The sequence below is a fragment of the Leucoraja erinacea genome, chromosome 27 (assembly GCF_028641065.1).
Source record: "Leucoraja erinacea ecotype New England chromosome 27, Leri_hhj_1, whole genome shotgun sequence".
Taxonomy (NCBI): Eukaryota; Metazoa; Chordata; class Chondrichthyes; order Rajiformes; family Rajidae; genus Leucoraja; species Leucoraja erinaceus.
This window is the reverse complement of record NC_073403.1, coordinates 32,121,839-32,138,058: the sequence shown is the minus strand read 5'-3', so window position 1 is coordinate 32,138,058 and position 16,220 is coordinate 32,121,839. Positions and strand designations below refer to the sequence as shown.

The 16,220-nt window shown below is 47.6% G+C and overlaps 1 protein-coding gene across 1 annotated transcript in view; it reads left to right on the top strand.

The window, feature by feature from the left end:
- The window catches only part of LOC129710406 (formin-like protein 1), a 48,452-nt gene extending 32,460 nt beyond the window's left edge, over positions 1-15,992 (top strand). Inside the window, 1 exon segment of the mRNA XM_055657386.1 lies at positions 12,614-15,992. Coding sequence (XP_055513361.1) covers positions 12,614-12,717 — 104 coding nt within the window. The 3' untranslated portion in view covers positions 12,718-15,992.
- The last annotated feature ends 228 nt before the right edge of the window (positions 15,993-16,220 follow it).

The window sequence follows — 16,220 nt, the reverse complement described above, 5'->3', positions numbered from 1 at the left end:
GTACAGGTTTGTATGTCATTTGGCTCGGTGTAATTGTAAATTGTCCCTAATGTGTATAGGATAGTGATGGTGTAGGGGGATTGTTGGTCGGCACGGACTCGGTGGGCTCGAAGGACCTGTTTCCGTGCAGTATCTCTAAACTAAACTGCTGAACTATTAAAATGAATCATAATCATCAAAATCATAATCATACTTTATTAGCCAAGTATGTTTTGCAACATATGAGAAATTTGTTTTGCCTTACAGTCATACTAATATAAAGCATGAGAATGCACAAAATACATTTTAACATAAACATCCACCGCAGTGACTCCTCCGCATTCCTCACTGTGATTGGGCTCTTAACCGGTACTGCGAGCTCCTGATGTTAAAGTCCGCAGGCCGTGGCTGGAGCGTCAATCCCAGGCAAGGGATTGGCTCCGATGTTAAGTCCACATCGGGGCACAAAGTCTGTCCCGAGCAAGGCCTCCAGCTCCACAATGTTAGGCCGTAGAGCGACCGGAGATACGACCCAGAAAACAATCGTATCTACGGCAAGGTGAGAGATTGAAAAAAAGTTTCCCCGACCCCCTCCCCCAACCCCCACATAAAACAAACCAGAGAACATTAACACAAACTTTTTAAACACACTAAAAATAACAAAAAAAAAGACGAAAAGGCCAGACAGGCTGTTGGCGAGGCTGCCATCGAAGCGCCACCCGGTGGTAAAATCATCTTTAAAGTCCTTATCTTTTGGTGTGCCAGTTGGTATTGATTTGTGTTTAGTGCTGGATGGAATGAATATTGAGATGTATTATTAACCAAGGGAACCCACAATCTCTTCCCACGACATTATCTTGTTCAACTGTCAGGCAGGTGGGGCATTGCACTGCAACAGATAGCTCCATTTCTACATTTCTGGACAATTACAAAGCAGCGGTGCCCAAAGGAGAGGGGTTCCCACAGGAAGGTGCCCACAGGATGGTGCCCACAGGAGGGTGGTGCCCACAGGAGGGTGGTGCCCACAGGAGGGTGGTGCCCACAGGGTGGTGCCCACAGGAGGGTGCCCACAGGAGGGTGGTGCCCACAGGAGGGTGGTGCCCACAGGGTGGTGCCCACAGGGTGGTGCCCACAGGGTGGTGCCCACAGGAGGGTGGTGCCCACAGGAGGGTGGTGCCCACAGGGTGGTGCCCACAGGAGGGTGCCCACAGGGGGGTGCCCACAGGGTGGTGGTGCCCACAGGGTGGTGCCCACAGGGTGGTGCCCACAGGAGGGTGCCCACAGGGGGGTGCCCACAGGGGGGTGCCCACAGGGTGGTGCCCACAGGAGGGTGGTGCCCACAGGAGGGTGGTGCCCACAGGGTGGTGCCCACAGGGTGGTGCCCACAGGAGGGTGGTGCCCACAGGAGGGTGGTGCCCACAGGGGGGTGCCCACAGGAGGGTGGTGCCCACAGGAGGGTGGTGCCCACAGGAGGGTGGTGCCCACAGGGTGGTGCCCACATGAGGGTGGTGCCCACAGGAGGGTGCCCACAGGGTGGTGCCCACAGGAGGGTGGTGCCCACAGGAGGGTGCCCACAGGGTGGTGCCCACAGGGTGGTGCCCACAGGAGGGTGCCCACATGAGGGTGGTGCCCACAGGAGGGTGCCCACAGGGTGGTGCCCACAGGAGGGTGGTGCCCACAGGGTGGTGCCCACAGAGTGGTGCCCACAGGGTGGTGCCCACAGGGTGGTGCCCACAGGAGTGTGCCCACAGGAGAGACATATCTTTGCCACCATCAACGTAGTGACGTTATGGCCACCGGATGGTTGTGTGAAGAATGCCAGCATGCAAACTCCTCACTGTTGTAACAGAATTATTGTCACAAACTTGTGGGCTGAGAATAAGTCTCACTCAGTGATGGAACAGTTTAGCTGAAAACGGCCTTTGCAACTCTCACTGTCTGCCTTTGCTCTTGTCTCCTCCCTTCCTGCCCCCTGCCTTTTGCCTCTACCCTTTTTCTCTTCTTTTAAACCCACCTCCTTCTTCTTCATTACTGTTTCTAAATATTAATCTGCTTCAAAATCTTGTTCTTCATCTTTTCTCTCTCGCTCATTCTATCTCTCTCACCCCCCCCCCCCCCATCATGCTATTCCCCCTCTCCCACCTCTCCCCCTCTCCTCCCCACCACTCCTCACTGCCCCTCCTGCTCCCCTCTCTCCCACCACTGCTTCCCTACCTCTCCCCCTGCCTTTCCCTCCTGCTCCCCCCCTCCCACCACTCCTCCCCCTCCTGCTCCCCCCTCCCACCACTCCTCCCCCTCCTGCTCCACCTCTGCTACCCTCTCCCCCCTCCCCCTCTCCCCTCTTCCACTCTCCCCCTCCCCCCCTCTCTCCTCCTCTGCCCCTACCACCACCCCCCCCCCCCCCCCCTCCTGCTCCACCTCTACCACCCTCTCCCCCCCCCCCCCCCCCCCCCATCTCCCCCTCCCTCCCACCACTCCCCCTCCTCCTGCTCCACATCTGCCACCCTCTCGCCCCCCCTGCCGCACCCCCTCTTCGTGTCCCCTCTCGCTGGACCACGTCTGGGCAGCATTGAAGACTGTTCCCTTCACAGCACGGACTGGCAAACGCTCGTCTCGACTCTTGTACGATGCCTCGTTTACTGACGACAGCCCGCCGTAGTGGTCTCCGTACCATCACTGGTAACTCAGCTGTTCTGTTATCACATCCAGTCCCATTGCATCAGGGGCTGAGACCATCCAGTCATCACATCCTGCATGTAAACGCAACAAGCCATTTCACTACTGAGGTCCACACAGTCAATCCAATGAAATTACTGTGGTTACTCTTCAGCTGATTTCATGTTAGATCAACCTATCATCACAAGTCCTATCAAACTACGACAATAGGCCTAAATACCTCATGAAGTCATTGTGTGTTTACCATAATATCAAAAAAAATCATCCTAGAGTTGCACACTAGACATAGATTAGTACGGATGTCAGAGGCTATGGGGAGAAGGCAAGAGAATGGGGTTCGGAGGGAGAGATAGATCAGCCACGATTGAATAGCGGAGTAGACTTGATGGGGTGAATCGTCTTATACTGCTCCTTTCACTTATGAACATGAATCATATTTGTATTAATTAAAACAATTGTGTTTTAGAGGGATATGGGTCAGATGTAGGCAGATGGGACTAGTGTAGTTGGTCAGCATGTTGGGCTGAAGGGCCTGTTTCCACGCTGTATGACTAACATTTCACTGACAGAAATTGTTTAATGATTTACTTAATTTTAGTTTAGTTTAGAGATACAACGTGGAAACAGGCCCTTCGGCCCACCGAGTCTACACCCACCAACGATCACCCATACACTAGTTCTACCCTCCAGTCAAGGGACAATTGACAGAAGCCAATTAACCTACAGATGCCTAGCTGTTTGTGGTTACCTAACAACAGGATTACTCCTTATTTGAAAAGCAGATTCTTTGCCAATTGCAGGGGAGGAAAGGTCAGCACTTGGGAATGGTAAACCACAGGAGAACCTTGTATTTATTTTCATGATCACCGGACAGCCAGAAGTGCTTTCAGTACATGTACATTCCTTGGGCTTGCATTTACTGTTTATAATGTGAAAATGCAGACGGCTGATCAGTGCACAGGAAGGTTCCATGCAGGGAAATGTAGTAAAAGGCCAGAAATCCCAACACACATTTTAAAAATGAGTCACCTCCTGGGCCTTCTGTGTGTCCAACAACATCTGCTCAAGGCTTTTCAGTATTTATGAGGCTGATGGTGACAGAATTCCACACACCTTGAAGTTGACTCTTGCTTCATCATTGTTTAAGCTGGGGGGGGGGGGGGTGCTAGACTTATTCATGTTTCTGCTAGGGAGTTAGTAACATCCATTATATTTGGCCACATCTCCTCAGGTGCTGTCTGTGTGGAGTTTGCACACTCTCCCTGTATGGGTTTCACCCAGGTGCTCTGGTTTCTCCTTGCATCCCCAAGACGTGGGTTGGTTGGTGAATTGGTCTCTGTAAACTGCCCCTGGTGTGTAGGTGAGGGGTGGAGTCTAGTGAAGGGTAGATGGGGAGGAGTTGGTGAGAATAAGGGCAGAGAAACAGGGATGAGGATGGGATCAGTGCCAAAGTAGGTGGTTTGGTGGCTGAAGGGCCTGTTTCCATGCAGCATCACTCTGTGACTCTTTGTTACAGAGTCGTGGAGCTAGGCGAGTGGGAAGCCTTACTCCAGTTCAAGCCAGCAGCTTCAGAAGAGAAAGGGGAACTGTATAAGAAAGGGACAAGTGATGAGATTACTAAGTACATTTCAGCTGGTGACCTGACCAGGTGAAGCATCCAACAAGTGGTGCAAGGACTGAAGGCCTCATTCTAGAGACAGTGAATGGAGAGCAGAATTATTCCCTGCTGAAATAGCTCTGTGTTTGTTTGCAAAACCCCCCACGTAAGATCCTGTGGGTCAAGCATTTTGCAATTTGCTCAATAATAGAAGAATGTGAATCTCAGGACCTGTTAGAAGACTGCTGGGTCTCAATACATAGGATCAGTAAAGCAGGCAGCTGACAGGACTAGGCAGTACAGAAACAAGCCCTTTCACCCAAATCATCCACAACAACTAAGATCCCCTATCTAATCTAGTCCCATTTGCCCATGTTTGGTCTATTTCCCTCTAAGCCTTTCTATCCATATACTTGTCCAATTGTCTTCAAATGTTATAGTTTCTATCTCAACTACCCCCACTGACAGCATAGGATCCTTTCTGGTAAATGTTGCCCCTCAGGTTAGACATAGACATAGAAAATAGGTGCAGGAGGAGGCCATTCGGCCCTTCGAGCCAGTACCATTCCATTCATTGTGATCATGGCTGATCGTCCCCAATCAATAACCCGTGCCTGCCTTCTCCCCATATCCCTTGATTCCACTAGCCCCAAGAGCTCTATCTAACTCTCTCTTAAATCCATCCGGTGATTTGGCCTCCACTGTCACCTGTGGCAGGGAATTCCACAAATTTACAACTCTCTGGGTGAAAAAGTTTATTCTCACCTCAGTCTTAAATGACCTCCCCTTTATTCTAAGACTGTGGCCCCCTGATTCTGGACTCGCCCAACATTGATTAGTATTCAATCTTTCCCCTCCCACCTTAAACCTATGTCCTCTGGTTCTTGATTCTCCTTTTCTGGGTAATCACCCTATGTATGCCCCGATTTTTTATACATGGCCTGTAAGATCACCCCTCAGCCTCGTTTTGCTCCAAGGATTGCAGGGAATTGTCTTCAAACTGCAGCCTGTGGATAACACGGCAAGTGTTTTCTTCCTCCCTTTTTAGACATTGGTCTAACGTGCTTTTAGAACATAGAACAGTACAACACAAGAACAGGCCCTTCAGCCCACAATGTCTGTGCCAAACATGATGCTGAAACCAACCATAATGCTGAAACTGTTATCTGCCTGCACACATAACCCTATTCCCTCCATCACCTGCATATCCATGTGCCTCCTAAATGCCACTCCTGCATCCACCTCATCTGCCTTGATGACATTCATTTAAATAGTTAAAGAGTTGGCATGGTTATCACATCAATCACTGTTTGCACATTTTCTGAATAAGGAACACATAGAATTTAAGACGTCTATAAAACTGCCATCCCTTCAATAGGCAGGGATGGTGTGAGATGTGATCTTCGATCCACCCTTCACCAGCTGAACACTGATGCTCACAGGTCATGTCTGAATGGCAGTTACCTTGCATCACCTTGTGTTTATTCCATCATATTTAATCAGGTGCTACTTGTATGGGTGCCTTTGTGGATTGGTGTGTTTGGCGGTGATGTTTTGTAACTCTCTGTGGTTTCTGCTTCTGATGCTGTGTTTCTGCTGCTGCCTGCGTGCCTGCCTGCCTGCCTGCCTGCCTGCCTGCGTGCCTGCCTGCGTGCCTGCCTGCCTGCCAGCCACTCTGTGCCGCTGCCTGTCGCTGGGGCTGCTACTGTCGCCGGCTTTGCTTCCCGCCTCTGTGTGCTGCTTGTCCTCTCTCTGCTCTCCCTTCTCGCTGCCTGCAGCCCACCCAGCTGGGCACTCCAGGTAAGCTGCACCCTCTGTCACTGTACTGTATCTGTGACCACAAAGTAGACGTAACGTTAGCTCTGGAATCCCAGCCAGTCCCTTCACTTCATCAGAACTGAACATGTATCAGACGGGCCGTCAGTCTTCAGCATGAATCACACACTGGGATTGGGGCGATGTGTATTAGTGGTGGATCTTGGTGGGTTTGGTGCTGATAGTGAGTTTCTGTTGGGATGGGGCATGTGTGTTGAGGAATGAGCCATGTATGTCAGCATGGGAGCTGGGTCGTGGGCATGGAGCTGAGGATTGATCATGGACTTGGGTATAGTTTAGTTTAGTTTAGAGGTATAGCTCAGAAATAGATTGGTCGGCCCACCGAGTTCACACCGGCCAGCGATCCCTGCACACTAACATTATTCTACACTCACTAGGGATAATTTACAATTATACCAAAGCCAAGTGACCTACAAATCTGTACGTTTTTTGGAGTGTGGGAGGGAAATGGAGCACCCAAAACTGGGGAGAACGTACAAACTGTGTACAGACTGCACCACTAGTCAGGATTGAACCCAGCTCTGGAGCTGTGAGGCAGTAACTCTACCACCACCTTGCTGCGTGCCATGCTGGATGTTGAGAATAAATTACATAGAACATAGAAAAGCACAGCACAGGAATTGGCCTCTCAGCCCACAATGTTGGTGGCAAGATAAACTAATCTCATCTACCTGCACGCGACCCATCTCTCTCCATTCCTTGCATATCCATGTGCCTATCTAAATGCCTCTTAAACACCCTATCTTATCAGCCTCCACCACCTCCCTTGGCAGCACGCTCCAGGCACTCAACACTCTTTGGGCGGCATGGAGGTGCAGCGGTAGAGTTGCTGCCTCACAGCGCCAGAGACCCGAGTTCCTTCCTGACTACGGGTGCTGTCTGGATGGAGTTTGTATGTTCCCCCGTGAACTGCATGGGTTTTCTCCAGGTGCTCCAGTTTTCTCCCACACTCCAAAGACGTACAGTGTTTATATGCTAATTGGTAGGTAAAATTGTAAATTGTCAAATTGTAAAGTGTAGGATAGTACCAGTGTGCATGGGATCGCTGGTCGATGTGACCAGGTGGGCCGAAGGGCCTGTTCCCGTACTGTATTTCTAAACTAAACTAAACTGAGTGAAAAACTTTCCCTGCTCTACTCCTTTACACTTTTTACTTTTCACATTAACGTCAATGAATGGGTTGAGCACTGTGCAGGGGTTGTATTTAGTTGAGGGCTGGTTGGTATGGGTTTGGGGTGGGATACATCAGAATGCACCCTGTTTGTGTTGAGGTCAGGTCATCTCACATCACATCACTTATAAGAACATATAAAATTCTTAAAGGATTGGACAGGCTAGATGCAGGAAAAATGTTCCCGATGTTGGGGGAGTCCGGAACCAGGGGTCACAGATTAAGAATAAGGGGTAGGCCATTTTGGACTGAGATGATGAAAAACTTTTTCACCCAGAGAGTTGTGAATCTGTGAAATTTTCTACCACATTAAGCAGTGGAGGCCAATTCACTGGATGTTTTGAAGAGAGAGTTATATTTAGCTCTTAGAGCTTAACGAATCAAGGGATATGGGGGAAAAAGCAGGAACGGGGTACTGATTTCAGATGATAGCCGATTATGTATCCAATTGGCTATCTCTCCTTGGATCCCATGCTGGAGCTGGCAACCATGCGGAACCTCATCAAATGCCTTGCTGAAAGATCTTCCCTCATCAGCCGCTTAGTTACGTCTTGGAAAACTCAATTAAATTCATGTGACACAATCTTCCACATAAAAATTGACCAAAAAATTCTGGCATCAACCCCTGTCGATGCAAATGCATGTGTATCTTACTCCTCAAAATCCTCTCCACTAACTTGTTTATCACAGATGTTAGGCTCACTGGTCTATAATACCCAGGCATCCCCTTGCAGCCCTTCAGAGGTTAGCCACCCTCCAGCCTTCTGGCACCTCACTCCTCTCCAACAATGATACATATATCTCAGCCAGGGCTACAGTGTCCTTGGTTATATCTGATCAGGCCTCAGAGATTTATCCACTTCATACTCTACTGTGACTAGTGGTGTGCCTCGGGGTTCAGTGCAGGGCCCGTTATTGTTTGTCATCTACATCAATTATTTGGATGAGAACATACAGGACAAAATTAGCACGTTTGCTGATGATGCAAAAGTGTGTGGTTTTTCAGATAGTGAAGATGGTTGTGAACTATTGCAGCAGGATCTGGATCGATTGGCCAGGTGGGCGGAGGAATGGTTGATGGAATTTTATACAGAGAAGTGTGAGGTGTTGCATTTTGTGACGTCAAACAAGGGCAGGACCTAAATAGTAAATGGGTAGTGTTGTAAAACAGAGGGATCTAGGAGTACAGGTTCCTTGAAGGTCTAGTCGCAGGTAGATAAGGTAATCACAAAGGCAGAGTATTGAGTATAGAAGTTGGGAGGTCATGTTGCAATTGTATAAGACGTTGGTGAGACCGCATCTAGAATATTGTGTTCAGTTGTGGGCATAATGTTATAGGAAAGATATTGTCAAGATTGAAAGGGTTCAGAGAAGATTTACGAGGATGTTGCCAGGACGAGAGGGTGTGGGGTATAGGGAGAGGTTGAGTAGGAAAGAACTGCAGATGCTGGTTTAAATGGCAGGTAGCCACAAATTCCTCATCCTGGGCCAAGATGTGGCAAAGACGGAGGAATTGGGAGTAGAGGCCCCCGCTCCCTCGTCTTTAGTATGGATATCCAATCACACTCCACCTCCATCCCCCACCAGGAGGGTCTTAAAGCCCTCCATTTCTTCCTCGAACGCAGAACCAGCCAATTTCCGTCTACAACACTCTCCTCCACCTAGCAGAGCTGGTCCTTACCCTTAACAAGTTCTCCTTCCACTCCTTCCACTCCTCCAAATTCGAGGTGTACTGTAGATATGGGCACCCGCATGGGCCCCAGCTGTGCCTGCCTCTTTGTAGGGAACGTCAAACAATCACTGTTCCAGGATGATGTTTTCCATAAAAAGTAATCGAAGATGTACTCATTCTTTAGGGAACGGGGCTTCCCCTCTTCCATTATAGATGAGGCTCTCACTGGGGTCTCCTCGATATCTTGCAGCTCTCTTACTCCCCCCCCCCCATTCATAAAAAGGCCAGAGTCCCCTTGTCTTCACCTTCCACCCCATCAGCCGTCGCAAACAGACAATAATCCCCCAACATTTTCTCCACCTCCAACGGGATCCCACTACTGGCCACATCTTCCCATCTCCACCCCTCCTTCCGCAACTCCCTGGTCAACTCGTCCCTTCCCACACAAACCACCCCCTCCCCAGGTACTTTCCCCTGCAACCGCAGGAGATGCAACACCTGTCCCTTTACCTCCCCTCTCGACTCCTTCCAAGGACCCCGACAGTCTTTTCGAGTGAGGCAGAGGTTCACTTGCACCTCCTTCAACCTCATCTACTATATCCATTACTCCAGGTGTGGACTCCTGTACATTGGCGAGACCAAGCGCAGGCTCAGCGATAGTTTTGCTGAACACCTCCGCTCGGTCTGTCTAAACTCACCTGATCTCTTGGTTGCTCAGCACATTAACTACCCCTTCCTTTCCCACTCTGACCTTTCTGTCCTGGGCCTCCTCCATGGTCAAAGTGAGGCCCAGCGCAAACTTGAGGAACAACTCCTCATATTTTGCTCGGGTAGCTTACACCCCAGCGGTATGAACATTGACTTCTCTAACTTCAAATAGCTCTTGCTTTCCCCTCTCTCTCCACACTCCCCCCCCCCCCCCCCCCCCCCGTTCCCCCACCAGTCTTACTGTCTCCTACTACATTCTATCTTTAGTCTGAAGAAGGGTCTCAACCCGAAACGTCACCCATTCCTTCTTTCCAGAGATGCTGTTTGTCCCGCTGAGTTACTCCAGCATTTTGTTTCTACCTTTGAGAGGTTGAGTAGGCTGTGTCTCTATTTCTTGGAGCGCAGAAGGATGAGAGGAGATCTTATAGATGTGTACAAAATCATGAGTGGAATAGATCGGGTAGATGCACAAAGTCTCTTGCCCAGAGTAGGGGAATCGAGGACCAGAGGTTTAAGGTGAAGGGGAAAAGATTAAATATGAATCTGAGGGTTAACATTTTCACACAAAAGGTGGTGGGTGTATGGAACAAGCTGCCAGAGGAGGTAGTTGAGGCTGGGACTATCCCATTGTTTAAGAAACAGTTAGACAGGTACATGGATCGGACAAGTTTGGAGGGATATGGACCAAGCGCAGGCGGGTGGGACTTGTGTAGCTGGGATATTGTTGGCCGGTGTGGGCAAGTTGGGCCGAAGGGCCTGTTTCCACACGGCATCACTCTCTGACTCTATAACACTATTGGACGTCGTCAATACATTTTTGTTAACTGTCCCAAGTTACCTTGTCTTCATGTTTTCTCCATGGTAAAAACAGAGGAGAAATATTAATCGAGGACCTTGTCCATCTCCTCTGGCTCACACAATGATGGCCACCACCTATTAGCAACATAGAAACATAGAAAATAGGTGCTGGAGTAGGCCATTCAGCCCTTCAAACCTGCCCCGCCATTCAATATGATCATGGCTGATCATCCAACTCAGTATCCTGTACCTGCCTTCTCTCCATACCTCCTGATACCTTTAGCCACAAGGGCCACATCTAACTCCCTCTTAAATATAGCCAATGGACTGGCCTTAACTATCTTCTGTGGCAGAGAATTCCAGAGATTCGCCACTCTCTGTGTGAAAAATGTTTTTCTCATCTCGGTCCTAAAAGATTTCCCCCTTTATCCTTAAACTGTGACCCCTTGTTCTGGACTTCCCCAACATCGGGAACAATCTTCCTGCATCTAGCCTGTCCAACCCCTTAAGAATTTTGTAAGTTTCTGAACTGAACTGAACTTAACTTTATTTATAGAGCACTTTAAAAACAACCACTGTTGCAACAAAGTGCTGTACATGACTAAACATAAACATAAAACAAAACAATAAAAACATTAAAAGTCAGTAAAAACAATAGAAACACTAAAACAGGAGCAAAGTCTCATGCAGGGTCGAAAGCCAAGGAATAGAAAAGGGTTTTAAGACTAGTTTTGAAAATGGACAGTGAAGGGGCCTGTCTAATGTGCAAAGGTAGAGTGTTCCTATAAGATCCCTCCTCAATCTTCTAAATTCTAGTGAGTACAAGCCGAGTCTACCCAGTCTTTCGTCATATGAAAGTACTGACATCCCAGGAATCAGTCTGGTGAACCTTCTCTGTACTCTCTCTATGACAAGAATGTCTTTCCTCAGATTAGTAGACCAAAACGGTACGCAATACTCCAGTTGTGGTCTCACCAAGACCCTGTACAACTGCAGTAGAACCTCCCTGCTCCTATACTCAAATCCTTTTGCTATGAATGCTATTCTCTCTCTAGTCACCATCTTTCCCTTCATATACATAAAATATCTTTGGATTCTCCGTAATTTCTGCCAGAGCTTTCATGCCCTTCTTTTGCCTTCCTGATTTCCTTCTTAAGCATGCTCCTCTCTCCCCTAAACTCCTCCAGTGATATACTTGATCACAAATACCTATACCTGACCCATGTCTCCTCCTTTTTCCTGATGAGTGATTCAATTTCTCACACCATCCAAGCTTCCTTAGTCCCAGACTATATTGGACAAGTTCAAATTCCTTTCTCTCACAACCCTATCCATCTTCCAGCGATCTGTCACATTTGAGCCTTGAGTTACATTTGGGCCCAACAAGGTGATCTTTTTGTACCTCAGCTCCACACATACATCCTCTTGGGACAATCTTTCAATAATGTCATCTAGGGCTGTCATGATGCTCCCCTTTTTCAAGAAAGCAACTCCCCCTCCTCTTTAAACCCCCACCCCACTTCTATCTTGGCTGCAACCTGTACCCTGGAACTTTAAGCTGCCAGTCCTGTCCCTCTTTTAGCCAGGTTTCAGTAAATGTTATAATATCTCAATCGCTGTTAGTGGCAGCAAAGTGGCGCAGTGGTAGAGTTGCTGCCTTACAGTGCCAGACAGTATCCTGTACCTGTACCTGCCTTCTCTCCATACCCCCTGATCCCTTTAGCCACCAGGGCCACATCTAACTCCCTCTTAAATGTAGCCAATGAACCGGCCTCAACTACCTTCTGTGGCAGAGAGTTCCAAAAAGTCCTAATTCAATCTGAAAACGTACGTTCATTGGCTTGGCATAAATGTAAATTGTCCCTAGGGTGTGTAGGATAGTGTAAGTTATGGGGATCGCTGGTCGGTGCGGACTCGGTGGGCTGAAGGGGCTGTTTCCACGCTGTATGTCTAAGCTACATTAAACAATGAATATTACGCACAGTAATTTACAAGTTAGTGATTTACTTGTCTAGTCAATTGTGCCCATTCAAATAGATTTTGTGTGTTGAAGGTCATGTAAGAGCAACAATTGGTGCCCATGTAATGTGGAGTGAATAGATTGTTTCTGAAGGTGCTTGCGATCTCTCATCATTCTGCACTACAGCTCACACCATTGCTTCTTCCTCCCTCACAGATCTACGGAACCAGCCCTACAGGCGAGCTGACGCCATGAGAAGGAGCGTTCGGAAGAGAATGGATGAACAGAACCTTCGCATCTCTGGAGAAGTCTCATTATAACCAGTCGTCTGAACTGGTGTGGGGGAGGGGGGGAGGGGGGGGGGGTGGGATGGGTCAGAGAAAAATGTGCAGCCTTTAGCTCTGTACTGTGCAGTAATCCAACTTATGGTATAACTTTTGTAAGCACAATAGGATTCAAATGCTTAAATTAGAAAATTAACCAGTAGAGAAGTCTCTGGCAGCTCAGGGTGGGGGAGAAATGATGGTCAATTAATAAAGGGTCGTGGAATCTTGTAGGGATGGAAACTTGATGGAGAAGGTGGGACTGTCCTCCTTCCTCCATGAGTAGCTCCCCCCCCGCCCCCAACTTCTCCTCCGCAGTGTCACCGACTGATCCTCGGGGCTTCCTCTGTCCAGGACAGAGGACTGCAACTGTCGGTCGGTTCGCTGATGTTATTTACATAACTGCACTGCTTTAGCCACCTGCTTTGCATATTCTGCATTTAAGACTTTTATGGCAGAAAATATAAATACCGTGAGAATTTCAGGAGTATTGTCCCTGATACAGACAATCAAAGGAAGAGTAAATTCAGGACAGGGAATCAGCTGGAGTCTGTGCCATCTCGGTGTGGTCATCTTTAGCCCGCATTGCGAAAACTCTGATTGATCAGCAGTGCTGCAGTAATTTGAGGCATGACTGATATTCCCTTCATTCGGGGATGTTGGACTGTGTTTGGCTCAGCTAATTATGGATTAATTATAAAGATGGCCATGTCATCACTTACCAAAATCTTCTAATGCTATGAATAATTGGGTTTGATAAGAGTGGGACCTGTATCCGTTGTTCAGTCCTGGAAGTCTACCGAGCGATGGCTCTCCCCGAGAATAACTAAAGGCTTAGGTCACCTGTCGTATGGTGAGGTGACCAGTCACACCCCAGTGAGGATTGGCCTCCTTTGCAATGTAACCATTCAACCAGCTGAATGGCCATGCACCTGACCATTTGGATGGTCAGTTCAGCACAATCCCAAGATGTATCTGGATCTGTTAGCCTTAAGCTTTTTATGTAAAACTTATTCATTCCACATTTAAATTGAATCTTAAAATAGGATTCAGAGATGGGATAATGAAGTTTGAAAGCATAGATGCAAGTTTAATGACTCCACTGTTTGAGCTGTCCACATGCACAGTCTCAAAGTATGGAGTCAGCTAATCTTGGCTGAGAGGAAGTTCTTCAACAAGTGGGCAGTGAATCGTGAGAGTTATGGAGGCTCAGTCACCCAGTATGTTTAACATAACGATTAATGGATATTTAAATATATCAAGTGAATGAAACGGTAAAAGATGCCATAATCTGGAGCAGAAAAACCAAACTCTTGAAGGTACCAGGCAGGTCAAGCAGCATCTGTGGAGCCAATGGGATGGATGACATTGTGGATGGAGACCTGAACCAGGACTGAAATTGTGGAGGGGAGGTAGTTCATATAAAGTGGTGAGGGGGTGATGGGTGTCAGCAGCTGGCAGGGATAGGTGGAACAAGTGAGGGTGCTAGGTAGGGTCAGATAAAGAGAGAGAGAGAAAAGGCAGATGTATCCGGACAGGGGGAGGGTACACGGAGGCTGGAGTGTGATAAGTGGAAACAAAAGAGGCTTCATAAACTAAATAAGTGGAACCAGGTAAGGGAGAGTTGACAGGCAGATGGAATGGGAGCAACATTGATGCAAAAACATGTGGAACTGTTGATAGTGAAAAGGTTTGTCCAAGGCTGCAGCGAGCCAGGCCTTCATAGGCTGAGACATGAAGTACAAGAGTACAGCTGTACAAAGCATTGTTTAGACTGCACTGAGTATCGTGTACAGTTCTGTTCAACACAGCAGGAAGGACATGGTAGCAATAGAGTACAGCAGAGATTTGCCAACATGTTGCCAGCAATGGAGGGCTCCAATAAGAATGGTTGGAGAGGCTGAGTATATTCTCACTGGTACATTGGAGACTGTGGAGGCTCAGAGATTTACAAAATTATCTAGAGATAGTTAGAATGTTCTCCCCACACCAAGGAGTCTAGAACTAGAGGTTAGTTAGTTTCAGTTTGTTAGTTTATTATCACGTGTACCGAGGTACAGTGAAAAAATGTTGTTGCATGTTATCCAGTCAGCAGAAAGACAACACTCGATTACAATTGAGCCATTTACAGTATGATAAGGGATAGATGATGAGGGCACTGGTTTAAGCTGAGAGGGGAGACATTAAATGGAGATCTGAGGAGTAAGTTTTTCATACAGTGTGTGGTGAATATTTGGAACAAGGCGGGAACTATTACAAAGTTTAACGGTATTTGTGTATGTATTTAGACAGGAGAAATGTGGATGGATACAGACCCAATGCAGGCAAACGGGATTAGCCTTGGTAGACGTCACTGTTGGCATGGCTAGGGCACATGGATATCCACTGTACATTCCTCTCATCTTTCCATAAGCCCCATGGTTGCAACCATTATCATTGACAGTTCAAAGAATTTCCTGTAACCGTTATTGTAGGAGATAACGAGAACCCCTCCACCTTCAGACCCTGTGACCTCAGTCAGGGAGGTCTCAGTCACGGTGGACTTTACAAGATGCTCATTCAGATACAGGACCCACTTGCCTCACAGCATCAATACAATGCTCACTTACTCCCTGGTATCCAAAGTAAGCACTTACCACAGAATAAATTTGTTTTTATATCTCTATATGAATTGTATTATTTTTTATTACGGATGAATTTCACAGACAACGTGGCATTATTTCTTGCGGCTGTAACTCCGTTCGCTATCATGTACGGATCATAACCATCAATGTAAATCTGTTTCTCGTTCTGTTAAATTATCATTTGTTTCAACGTCATTCATGAAGACACGTCCTTCTTCAAAGTAACCACAGGAAGGCCATCAGTCATCTGGTGTTTGATTTGACTTCTCACTGTCAGGGCTTTGTGGCACATGGAGGTTATTTCCATCTACTTCAAGCGATACGGAGAGAGACCGAGCAAATTCAGAACCTACAGAACTACACAAAGTGAATTGGAAAGTGGACTTGGGTCGCCCCAACTAACTTGTGTGATTTAAGTTGACAAAGATGAACTGTTATCAGATTATGCCTGCTAGCACACATATAAATTGCCTTGGGATATATTATTATATTATTATGTTAAAATAAAAATAAAAATTCTCCAGAGATGCTACGTGACCTGACCTACACATGTAAAGAACCATGTGTAAAACAGAAAACACAAGGTGCTGCATTCATCAGCGGGTCAGGCAGCATCTCTGGCCAACATTTCGGGTCGGGAGCCTTCAGACTGATCATAGTGAGGGGAGGGGGGGAGGGGGAAGGAAGCTGGTCAAGATGTGGGGGTGGCATGGAGCCAGGCAAGTGATAGGTGAATACAGGCGAGGGGCATTTGATTGGCAGATGGAGAAAAGGAGATAAAAGGCTGTCAGATAATGAGAGAAGACGGGTGAAAAGTGAAGCCAGAGGAAAGGATGTAGATGGAAGTGACGGGGGAAGGGAAAATGGGAGCACATC